General features: G+C 45.0%; 1 protein-coding gene across 2 annotated transcripts in view; it reads left to right on the top strand.

Annotated features, from left to right (window-relative positions):
- Positions 1 to 12,853, top strand: part of ERCC6 (ERCC excision repair 6, chromatin remodeling factor) — a 76,209-nt gene that overhangs the window by 7,329 nt on the left and 56,027 nt on the right. For both annotated transcript variants that reach the window (XM_070364931.1, XM_070364932.1), the window contains exons 3-5: positions 243 to 363; positions 2,202 to 2,313; positions 7,357 to 8,068. In XM_070364931.1, coding sequence (XP_070221032.1) covers positions 243 to 363; positions 2,202 to 2,313; positions 7,357 to 8,068 — 945 coding nt within the window. The remainder of the gene's footprint in view (positions 1 to 242; positions 364 to 2,201; positions 2,314 to 7,356; positions 8,069 to 12,853) is intronic.

Genomic DNA, 12,853 nt, shown 5'->3' with positions numbered 1-12,853 from the left:
CCAGTGGGAATAAGCAGATTAAAATTAGCCAGATTAAAAAAAAGCATGAGCGGTCGTCTTATATTTATAACAATTCTTCAGGTTCTGTTAGTGGCCAGAAAGAGTATGTTAGTCTGGTTTGGTTTCTCTTGTGTCTAGTTAATGAGAAGTAAAAAGGACATGTTGTTAGCATTCCTCTTTTCATATTCTTCTGTAAAAAATGTTACCAGAGTGGAAAATAGAGATTTTCTCTTACTTTTCAGGTCATGTACCACATCCTTAAGACAGATTGATAAAATTATTGAACAACTTGGCCCTCAAGCTGCCACCAACAAAGACATCAACAGGAAACTAGACTCTGTAAAACGACAGAAGTATAACAAGGTGACTCCAGAAAACACTCAAGTCTCGGATTTTTGAAAAAAGTCATTATTTAAGCTCATGTAATATTTAGGAAATAAGTATTTCTGAGAAGTACTTGTAAGATGTGGAGCAGATTTACAATAGAGAATTAAATTTTATGCATTTAATTTTTTGGCTGTTTCCCTTGAACATCCTCGGTTTAAAGAGTGTTTCTAAAAATACATACACACATGTGCAGGCACCTTGGCAACTGAGAGGAAGCTCCCTGTTTTGACTTTTCGCCTCACTCCCGTGCTTTCACGGGCTCCCTCGCGTCGCCGCTCTCTCTCCCCCAGCTGAGGTTCCTCTCTGGCCCGCCAGCCTCTCGCCGTCTCGTCTCGCGTGGACTTGGCCCTTTCCCTGCCCGGCCCATGCCTGTGCTGACTTTCCCGCCAGCGAGGCCCTGCCCGCCCCCAGCCCCACCCCACACCCGCCCTCTTCTAAGAGGCTGGCCTTAGTTGGCACCCAGCTACACTGACGGGGCTGCACTTAGGGTTGTTGGACTTACGGGTGGGGAAATGCCTACTACTTTTGACATTGTTTTTATAAAGTCTGAGCATTTTTTAGAACTTACGTACACTCCATGACAACATGTGGCAGGGGGTAGAAATGACTCGTTTTAATCACCTTATTGCTGCCGTCCAGGGTGGCTAACACATGGCCTTGTGCTTGCAGTCGATCCCCTGCAGCGAGTAGGGTCCTCACGACGCCTGTTCGGGCTTTATCTTTGGGGGTCTCGTTAGCCTTGGCTCCTCCTTCTGCCTTCCACTCAACGGTTCGTGGTCTTCACCACACTGACTCCTCACTTAACTCCATAGCAGCAGCTCACTCATTGCTTACAGTGGAGTGAGGCAGCCGGGGTCTCCCCAGAGCAGACGGGACCGTCTGGCCTCTGTGGGAGCGTGTGAATACGGGGCTTCTGGTGGGTTGGAGTTTCAAAGAGCAGCGAGGAGCACTTAGGTACTAGTCTAACATGCTTGTCTACTCCTGTCTTTCTTTAGCTCTTCTCTGATGTTTAGAGAGAGACTGTTCAGAGACAGGCTGTTTTAAATGAGAATTTGCTGAGAAAAAACCTGCAAGATAAAACAAATTACAAGTCGTTACAACATGGTGTCCATAATCAGGATGTCCCCTCGCCCCACGCTCATGTCTGCTGTTTAAACATTCTTGACCTTGGAAAGAAGAACCACCTACCATAGGCCTAGTTAACTGGGGAGTCCCTAGAAATGGCCACATAGTGAGCTCTGGTGATGTAGGAGGAAGACAAAACAAAGGGGGGCCCAGGAAGGACAGAGTAAGAGGGTCTGTCAAAATAGATTTTATTTTCGAATGTTGTGATTGAGTAGTGTACTATAAAGGACAGTCATAAATGTGGTAGGTTATCAGGGGGGTTACTGTTTCCACTGTTTGAACACTGATGTGTTTCTTTGCCATAAAGCCTATTGACCTCATAGCCCTTTGGCTGCTAAGGTCAGAAACAAATGCAGTGATTTACCCAGTGTGTGACGGGGACGCCAAGAAGAGCAGGGCCGCCTCCCAAGTCAACAGTCAGTGCATGTGGGGCTTAGGTGCTTACCAGTAGTGGACTGTGCCACCCGGTCAGGGGGACGGGGACGGGGTGCCGCCTGGGGGAAGACGCTACTTCCTTCGAGAAAAGTAGCAGTTACTCAGATAAGTTTCTCTGTAGTAATAGTAACATATGGCCATTGTGTTTTATTTTTATTCTGGCCTTGATTAAAATGTTTAAAATTTTATGATGCTGCCTTTTGTATTTAATCATTTCACTGCTGTTTTTTTGTATTCACCATTTACCATTTAAGGAACAACAGCTGAAGAAGATCACGGCAAAACAAAAACGACTCCAGGCCATCCTCGGAGGAGCAGAGGTGAAAGTGGAACTAGGTCTCGGCGGTCTGGAGGAGGAGGATGCTGGTGAGGTCCTGGGGATGGGGTCTCTGTTCCGAACTGCCGCCTGATGCCTCTGCTCCATGGAGGGTGTCTCTTCAGTCCCAGCCTGGGTGTTTGGACAAATACATTTATTTGCTTAGTGTCAAAACAAACGCAGGCCATTATATTCTCTACACCTATAGAACCTAGCCTAACCCTAACTCTAACCCTAACCTGGGTCTACCAGTCTGACTCGTTTGTATTTTCCTATGTTTCTTTAGCAGCTCTTTGATGTTTAGATAGAGACTGCTCAGAGAGAGAGAAACTGTGAGATGGAACGAATTAGAAGTCTTTGGGGGCTTCAGAGAATGAAAGTAAATTTTTAACTCAGCCTAATAGAGGCTCCTGGTGCCCATTTAGTATTACGTTTAATAAATTAGAAATCTTAACATTTTGTATAATTAACTTCATAAAGACACCTAACATCTTGATTGAATTATGTTTTGTTGACCCAGTATCATCAGTCAGCATTCATAGAATTGCTTTTACAAATCTTTTTGAAACCTTTTTGACAGGCTTTCTAACCATCAATTCTGTTGTTAAGGCATCTTAATTCAGGTTATTTAGTTCATGGCCATGATTTTGCTTATATCACTGCCCTGGATGGGTGTCTTTTGGAAAACCTTTTGGGAAGATACATAAGCTCTGAAACGAAATGCCTTGAGTGTCAGTGTGTGTGTGTGTGTGTTTAGAAATTGTTGGTAGCTGTTCAGTTATTTACTAGTTGAAATACAGATTTAAGCCCTTCAAGCAAACATTTTGTGCTGGCTCCATTCAGTGAGACAAGAGAATTGTGAAGACTCAACTGAGGTGACGGAAAAAAATACTAGCTGTGCTATCAGAGTTGTCTTACAGGGTCCACTGGGCCTGTGGCCAGTGCTTCCTGCTGCTGAAATGCTGTTGTTTCTCGTTAGTAAAAAACCGTTTCTTGATCTGGCTGCCTAGAACTTGCTGTTATCTTTTGCTTCCTATTGTTTGTTTAGTAAAAGTCGGCCCAGGGGTAATTGTTGCTTCCCCCAATCCAAGAGCTCCGCTTGGCCTGTCTATAGCAGCTGCTACTTCCCTGCCTCTCAGGAGCCATGTCTCTCTGCTGGTTTTTCTTTCAGCCTTCTGGCCATTTCTATTTAGTTGTTTTTGACCAGATTTTCTAGGCTTATCTTAAATAGTAATTACTCTCAGAATTTCTCGCTGAGCCCTCTTTTTATAATACTGCGTCTCCCCAAATAATCTTACCCCTTCCCTACGGCTTCTCTAGCCACCTGTACACTTACGGCCTCTCCCTTTTTCTGAACTCCTGTTTCTTATTATCTCTTTCCACTGGGCCTCTAGCCAGCACTTAGGCTCCTGGTCTCTCTTATCACCGTTCCTCGTCCATCCTTTCTGTGCTCCCTCCCTTCTCCCTGGTGCTCTGTGCCCTGTCTGGGGAGGCAGGAGAGCAGAGCATCTGGGCTTTATGCGCCCCAGCTCTTTATCGCCCAGGTCCTTTCGCCCTGGCGCTCTGTGCCCTGTCTGGGGAGGCGGGAGAGCAGAGCGTCTGGGCTTTATGCGCCCCAGCTCTTTATCGTCCAGGTCCCTTCACCCTGGCGCTCTGTGCCCTGTCTGGGGAGGCAGGAGAGCAGAGCGTCTGGGCTTTATGCACCCCAGCTCTTTATTGCCCAGGTCCCTTCTCCCTGGCGCTCTGTGCCCTGTCTGGGGAGGCAGGAGGGCAGAGTGTCCAGGCTTTATGTGCCCCAGCTCTTTATTGCCCAGGTCCCTTCTCTCTGGCATTCTGTGCCCTGTCTGGGGAGGCAGGAGAGCAGAGCGTCTGGGCTTTATGCGCCCCAGCTCTTTATTGCCCAGGTCCCTTCTCCCTGGCGCTCTGTGCCCTGTCTGGGGAGGCAGGAGAGCAGAGCGTCCGGGCTTTATGCGCCCCAGCTCTTTATTGCCCAGGTATAGACCTTGGCTGCATTCTTTAACCTTCCAAGTCTGTCTTGAGATGGGCATAAGCATAGTAGACCTTCCTTTCTTTGCTCCCATGCTTTTCTGAGATTTCCTTTCCCTTGCTCTCCACATAATGATCCATTTCTTAATCATTGTGAGGATTATCTGATTAAAGAATCCTTCCCTGGAATTCGGTGGGATAAACTTTGCAACGGTTGGCTTTGCTCCTCTGATCCGGGATGATATGAGGTGCTGCTATCACCTTTCCTGTTACATTGTACTGTAGTGTAGTAATGTAAGAAAAGAAAGAAAACCATCACTATTTATGGAATGTGTGATTGGTCATCGTATCGAAAGTCATATCTTTCAAGAATCAGTGGGCGTTCTATGTGAATTTAGCAGTGTCATTGAACACAAGGTCCATATAGAAAAATCAGTCATATTTCTGCATATGAGCAAAAGTAAAAAATAAAAATTTAGTAAAGATGGCAATTGTAATCAAAATCAAAATACCTGGCAATAACTCTTAGTTTAAAAAAGTAGTTTTCTTTGGTGCTCTCTACATTAAAAACAACAAAATGTCATTGAAAAATTAAGAGAAGACAAATGAGGGAGATACACCATGGTTATAGATGGAAGGTACAATGTTGTAATGATGTCAGCTCTGTCCTTCTGCAGCTTCATTCCACCCCAGTATGAACCTCAGGGAGTTTTCTGAGGGAGAGGGTGTAGGGTAGGAAGGGTGTAGGGTAGGAAGAGCAGGCTGAGGTGAATGACACTAGTGAGCGGATGGTAACATTTATATGAAAATGCATTGGGTCAGGAGTAGCCACAACAATCTTGAAGAAGAGTAAACTATCCAGACCCGTTACTAAGCTACAGTAAGTAAGACAGCAGTGCAGTCGTGGCGTAAGGCAGACCAGCACACCAGTGGGCAGGATAGAGGGCCAGCAAGCAGACCCACCCACATGTGGGCACTTGGTTTCATGATACATGTCTCAGTGCATGCCGTGGAGAAGGATCATCCTTCCGTTAAGTGTGCCAGGTTAATCCACATGAAGATGAAGTGAAGATTGGCCCATCATATAGCGCACTAAAGTAAATTCCAAATGGATTCTTCCAATGTGAAGGATAAAAAAAGCTTTAATAGTATAACAAAGTAAACATTTCCATGATCTTGGGGCAAAGATTTAACAAGACACAAAATGCTCACTGTAAAGGAAAAGATTTGATAAATGAACTATATTACAACTAAGGTCTTGTGTTTGCTGAAAGATCGCATAAAAGGCAAGCTGCTGCAGAATGGGAAAAAATGTTTGTAGTGTCTGTGTTAATCCAGGGACTTGAGTCTAGAATGTATGAAGAATTCCTAGAGATCTTTTTTTTTTTCTTTTTAAAGACCACCTGTGACAAAAATTGGCAAAAGATTTGGGCATTTCCTTACAAGAGGCTACCCAAAAGATCAGCAGATCTGTGTAGACGTTCACTTAGGGAAATCTACATCACAGCCTTGGAACGGCTCTACCGCACACCCACCAGAATGGCTGACATGGGAGGGCAAGGGTGTGGATCTGCTGAAACTCTGAAACACTGCTGGTAGAGCTTAAAATTGGCAGAACCACTTTGGAAATGTTTGGTGTTGTCTACCAAAGCTTAATATACCCAAAGAATTGTATACATAGCGTTAGCAAAGGACATGTACTGGAATACTCGTAGCAGCGTTATTCTCAGTTGTCCAAACCTGGAAACTACCCACATGTCCATTAACAGTAGAATGGAGACATTGTGGTGGAGTTATATAATAGAATACCGCACTAACAGCAGTGAGCACCAACAGACTGCAGCCAAATTCAACAGCAGGCATGACTCACAGGCACAATTTTGAACATAAGAAGCCAGACACAAGCACAGACATTTCCAAGTTCAATGCCAGGTCCAGCTTATCTGCAGTGTTAACAGGTCAGTATCTAGTGGACTAGAAGCTGGGAGACACCATCAAAGGCGATTTATGCTTCCTGATCTGGATGCTAGCGTCTAGGTATGTGGTGGTTCAGTTGCGCAGTCGTGTCCTACTCTTGCACCCTGCAGACTGTAGCCCACCAGGCTCTTCTGTCCATGGGATTCTCCAGGTAAGAATACTGGAGTGGGTTGCTATGTCCTTCTTCAGGTGTGTATGGGTATATTTTTCTGAAAGCTTACTGGGCTGTACACTTAGGATTTCTGCACTTTCTGAGGCACGTTTTCCTTTAGTGTCCGTTTAACGAAAACTGTGCTGGCCTTGTTGGCCTGCAGAGATGACAGGTTTTAGAATACGGTTTCCTTCCCAGTAAGCCTTACTTCCGTTGATGTTTTGGCTATGGATGTAGTAATTTTGCTACAGATCGATCTCAGCCGATGAAAGACGGTGGTTTCTGGGCGGCTCCCTGTCGCTACAGCGTGACTCCAGTTTCAGCGCGTCCCTTCTGTCAGTTGGCGTGTCTAATGTGGTGCCGTCCCGTAGACGTGGTTGCAGTAGTGGAAACGCTGTCTGTGTTGGTCGTCATGGTAGCCTTCAGCCACGTGTGGCTACTGAGCTCTTGAAATGTGGCAAGTACAACTGAAAAAAATGAATTCTCAGTGTAAATTTAAATGGCCACGTGGTGGCTATCCTATTGAATGGAGCAGAGCCACCATTTATGTCTAACCTATTTAGGTGCATACTAATTCTTTGGAGTTCTGTTTTCAGTCCTGCTGTCTCTTGAATTTAAGTCCCTCTCAGAGCTGGTGTTAGCAGTGATGTGCAAACTTGGGAGGTTGCTTCTTCAAGGACTACTCTTTCCTTGATAAGGAAACATGGCAAAATTTCCCTCTCTGTATGTTACGTATGACTGGGTCTGTCTTTGGATGCCCGGAAAGCATATTAATAATGCAGTATTCTGGGAAAAGTTACTGAGAAGTTACTGTTTTGAATCGGAGTGTGTCGGTTTCACTCTGTGCTTCATACATAGTATCGTACATCACTGATTTTTTGTGTGTGTGTGTGTGTCTCCGTGTTGAGTAGCACACATGTCTGTTGTTCTCCTGGAAAGTTTTATGTTAGTACCCAATGCATTGTCATCCCTTTTTCAGAAGCAGAGCCCTCCTGCCTTGGCAGCATGCTCATGCCCGCTCAGGAGACCGCTTGGGAAGAGCTCGTCCGCACTGGTCAGATGACACCTTTTGGTACCAAGATCCCTCAGAAGCAGGAGAAAAAGCCCAGAAAACTAATGCTCAATGAAGCATCAGGCTTTGAAAAGTATTTGGCAGATCAAGCGAAACTGTCCTTTGAAAGAAAGAAGCAAGCTTGTAATAAAAGAGCAGCTAAAAAAGCTTCGGCCTCGGCCACTTCTGAACCGAGCTCAGCACTCAATGAAAACAAACCAGATGAGAGAGGCAAAGCTGTATCGAAAACAGATAAACGCCTGAAAAAACAGATCAAGAAACTCCAGAAGAGGGCTCTTCAGCTCCAGGGGCAGGTCGGATTGCTAAAGGGAAGGAAACCCTGGGATTGTGATGTGAGACCAAACGCACAGGGGGACTCTGAGGATGAAGAGTCTGAGTACTTGCCCACGGAGGAGGAGCTGGAAGAGACGGTGGGTGCTGACCTGCCCGGGGAAGGCTCTGACTGGGAGCAGAGGCTGGTGCTCAATCGCCGGAAACGGCAGAAGAAAGTCACTATGCAGGAGATCGATGATGACTTTTTTCCAAGTTCTGGGGAAGAAGCTGAAGCCACCGGAGGAGGCCGGAAAGTAGTGAGATGCCGAGACGATGGAGATGAAGACTATTATAAGCAGCGATTAAGGTCAGTCCACAGGGGCCGTGTTTTATTATGCTGCTACTGCTGCTAAGTCGCTCCAGTTGTGTCTGACTCTGTGCGACCCCATAGACGGCAGCCCACCAGGTTCCGCCATCCTTGGGATTCTCCAGGCAAGAACACTGGAGTGGGTTGCCATTTCCTTCTTCAATGCATGTATTGTAGGTGGCAGGTTTATTAATAAATAAGAGTTCTGGCCTAGCTTAGTGTGTTAGACCCCTGTTCATCCAAAGATTGGACTTCCTGCAGCCTTAGCCCAGTAGAACATCAGTTCAGTTCAGTCACTTAGTCGTGTCTGACTGTTTGCAACCCCATGGACCGCAGCACTCCAGGCTTCCCTGTCCATCACCAACTCCCAGAGTTGACCCAAACTCATGTCCATTGGGTCGGTGATAGAACCATCAGAACCCCTGAATCCTCAGTGGAGCTGACCCAAGATGTTTCTACTTCTGGGTCATCATTCAGATTTGGGGGCAAGTCTAAGAAGAAGAGCTTAAGGGGAAGGCTGGGTCAAGAGGCATGCGAAGGACTAAAGTAGGAGCTGTGTGCCTGCCTTTGGAGAGTGGGTGCCTTGCCACGAGGCTGGGGAGGAGGAGGAGGTTGGCTTGTGTGGCGTATGCTGGGTGGAAGTAATTTCAGGAGAACGTGTGTGCATGCTAAGTCACTTCAGTCGTGTCTGACTCTGTGCGACCCTGTGGACTGTAGCCCACCAGGCTCCTCTGTGCATGGGATTTTCCAGGCAAGAACACTGGAGTGGGTTGCCATGCCCTCCTCCAGGGGATCTTCCCGACCCAGGGATCGAATCTGTGTCTCTTAGGTCTCCTGGACTTGCAGGTGGGTTCTTTAACACTAGTGCCCCCAGGAAGCCCAGAGAGCTGAAGTTTAAGTTTTAGTGTATGAAAGAATAAGATTGCTTTCCTCAATCCCTCCTTCCTTGTCTTAAAAAAGTCGTTGTTTAAGAATTTAAACCTTCTAGTGCCCGAGATGGGCTTCACATGTCCAGATACCCTTCCCACTGCCTTTTTTGTGTGTGCTAGAGACTAACTTTGGCTTCTTATTTCCATGATTTTGTCAGTATCTGGTGTAAGTAAGATAAAAGGAAGGTGGACACGTTTGTCTGTGGAGTTGGCATTGCCTGTTGCCACACATTTTTTGCGAACCAAGAAGACCAGTGTGCACGCTGCAGTGTCCACTGTGTCTCAGGGAGCACTGTGCTGTGTGACTCAGGGCTCAGCACTTGGCTTGCCAAGAGCACTGAGAAACTCAAGGGGGTGTGAGAATCTGCTTAACAGATAACTTTTTTTTTTTTTTCCAGATTACTTTTAAAATATTTGCTCCCAGGATATTTTTTTCTCAATCCTCAACAGTTTTTTCTTTTTCCTCAGTGTAGGGAGACCTAGTTTATTGTAATTTTGTAGCTTCCCACTAACTAAAGGAGATCAGTCCTGGGTGTTTATTGGAAGGACTGATGCTGAAGCTGAAACTCCAGTACTTTGGCCACCTCATGCAAAGAGTTGACTCATTGGAAAAGACCCTGAAGCTGGGGAGGGATTGGGGGCAGGAGGAGAAGGGGACGACAGAGGATGAGATGGCTGGATGGCATCACCGACTCCATGGACGTGAGTCTGAGTGAACTCCGGGAGTTGGTGATGGACAGGGAGGCCTGGTGTGCTGCGATTCATGGGGTCGCAAAGAGTCGGACACGACTGAGTGACTGAACTGAACTGAACTGAACCTTGGAGAATGAAGATTAACCTGATATTCTTTTCTTCTTGTTTAGAACTGCTGATATTCTCCATTCCTTTTGCCACATATGGATATGCCACATATCCATATTCCCTACCTAACCTTTTAGAAGTAGATGGAGCATAGTTCTTTTCATAAATGATTTGAGTACCTGCAACCTAGATCCAGGTCTTTAAGGGAGCCCTTACACTCAACACTGCAGTAATACCTTACGTGGCAAGACAGGGTTGAGGAGTGGCTTAATATTTGTCATTTCTTATTTCAACTTTAAAGTTACCTCGCATGTTCCATATTTATAAAGTTGTTTGAGGGGTATTGCTCAATACTCTTGAACAGTGAGTGGCATATTTTTTCCTTGACTACTGTAGAGAATTAATAAAAGTGTTAATCTCACCATATTGATTGTAAGTGGAATGAATATTCTTGCCATTAAATTGAGTCAATATTAAATGTATTTTAAGTATATCAGTATTTTGATCAAGAGCAGTTTGTTTTGATTGAATTTTAAATATGGGTTTAAATTCATGGCAATAAGTTTTTCTTAATAATGTTAAGATTGTAAAACTGTTATATCCAAAGCCATATCAGAAAGTCAGTTTTTGCTCAAGTTACAGTAGAATCTCAAATGAGTTTTAGAAATGTCAATAACTCTTAATTGCCACCAAAATACTATAGCTCTTAAAATTTTATAGCTATAGTTATTAAGGCAGATAATTGTTAAACTGTAGATATCTACATTAAAACGTTTATATTGCATCTCCCTTGGTACTCTTGGGCTTGGGGGATGTTAAAAGAAACTAAAATGCTCAGGATTGAGAAGCATATTAAGGATATTTTAAAACTGCCAGTCACTCTATATTTTGTTATTTCTTGTTGTTGATCTTTGTAGACAGATTGAAATTGTAATGGTAACCCCTTGAGTGAAGAAAAAAATTAGGATTTCTTATCTTATTAATAGCATGGTTTGATGATTGATGATCAGAATAAAGCCCCATATAGTTTACATGGGGCTTCCCTGGTGTCTCAGTGGTAAAGGAACCGCAGGAAATGCAGGTTCCATCCTTGGGTTGGGAAGATCCCCTGGAGAGGAAAACGGCAACCCACTCGAGAATTCTTGCCAGGAGAACCCAACGGACAGAGAATCCTACAGTCTGTGGGGACTGCAAAGAGTAGGACTTAGCAACTGAGCAACAACACCACCCAGTTTACAACATAGAAAGTGAGTTTTTCCTGACGGTTAGAATTTAGAAGTATATGTCCAGGGCAGGTACCTTTTGAACTTAAGTATGTGTTGAATTATATATATTTATATAACAGGGCTTAAATTATAACCATGCTAATTGTTTTGAACTGTTGGAAGTAAAAGTGGATGATTCCTAGACATCTCACCCGCCTAGTTCTCTCAGCTTGAGAGTCTTATGTCTTCATTAGCCCTAGGTTAGTCCTAACTAGGTATCTTTGGTTTTAGTTGATGTTCAGCAGGAATACCCTGTCAGACCTTTTCTACAGCTTAACATTTTCTGGATCTGGGTAATAGCACTTACAATCCTACTTTCTCTGACTTAGCCAAGATTTCAGGCTAGGCTTGGAAGTTTTAACCATCTTTTGTACTGTCTGTGAACTTCGCCTTTTCCACATTTTTATCCTGTTTTCTTCTCTCCTGTTGCATTTGCAGGCTGTCCCCTCAGTGGTGTTCCCTGATTTTCATAGGTCTGGTTATGTACCGGGATGAATAGGCCACTTCTTAGAAGCAGTTATTCTGTTGGTTCTTACTCAAGTCAGTGCTAACAGATCTTACAAAGCATCCATAATTTTTTATTTTAATTTTGTGGTACTCAAGTATCCATTAGGGTATGGCTGTCAGTTGTGAAGGCTTCCGTAAAATCCATTGCTTTAGGATCTAGGATCTCCCGGGGCCAAGCACTTAATAGAAATAAGACGCATTCGGTGTTGGGTGATGTGTCCCAGGTTGAGTCCAGAGTGGCCTGGAAGACCACGTTTCATACACGCACCTTTCCCCGCCGGATGATCAGTCCTGGTTCCCCCAGTGTAGACGGTTCATTTCCCAGTCGAGATGTGAGGTCAGCTCCGTTGCTTCATCTTTATTCTCACTGCATGAATGCCTGACGCCATTCCTGCAAGGAATCTGCAGTCTTTTAGGGAACAAGGGCACAGATGGGACCTAGAGGGTGAAGAGTGTAATGACATCAGCTGGAGGGGCTTTAGGGGAGATTTTGTGGAGGAAGTTGGTCCCAGCACTGGGCCTGGTCTGTGGAGTGGTGCAGATATGTTGATATGGACTGAGGATGCAGGTTAAAACACTTGCCACATTTACCCTCAAACTTCAGTGCATCATTGTTTCTGCAGGGGAAGTCCCTCATTCCAGTCGTTGATCCTGTGCGTATATATCTGTCACATGTTATAATTATAGCAGGGTGTACACTTTATCTTGGCCTTTTCAAGTTATCAACTTGCCCATGATCTCACTGGTTAAGAGCTGGGGTTTGAAGCCAGGACTTGGAGTTGGGTGAAATGGGCAATGTCTGTATACGGCCACATGGTGGTGCCAAGAAGCAGGACATGGCCACCCCTGCCTCCCTGGACTGAAACCAAACCCCAAACCCAGGTCAGTCGGCTGAAGGTTTGGGGAGGTTGTTGGGGTGTCTAGAAAACTTGACAGGTCTGATGTGGATGGGGAAAGAATTTTCCTCATGGTGTGGTGTAACCCGAATCTGTAGTCATGGTGCCCATTGATAAAACTGGTTTCTGATACATTTTTAATCTTAAAGGTTTTTCTTTTATCACATTTTAAACTTTATTTTAGTGTGAATAGCTTGGAGTTAAAAAGTCAGATGACTCCATTCATTGTGTGAATCTTGCAGAATACCTGCAGCCTCCACACGGCTAAACTGTCTGGGAAATGGTGTCTTCATCACCGCTCCCCCCCCCCCCCACCTTGAGCACTGTGGCTTGTGGCAGGGGTGAGTTGGACCCTGGTTTGCAGGGTTTGGCTGTATACATGCCTAG

This window comes from Bos mutus, chromosome 28 (genome assembly GCF_027580195.1).
Source record: "Bos mutus isolate GX-2022 chromosome 28, NWIPB_WYAK_1.1, whole genome shotgun sequence".
NCBI lineage: Eukaryota > Metazoa > Chordata > Mammalia > Artiodactyla > Bovidae > Bos > Bos mutus.
The sequence above is the reverse complement of the archived record's forward strand: the minus strand, read 5'-3'. Positions and strand labels throughout refer to the sequence as shown.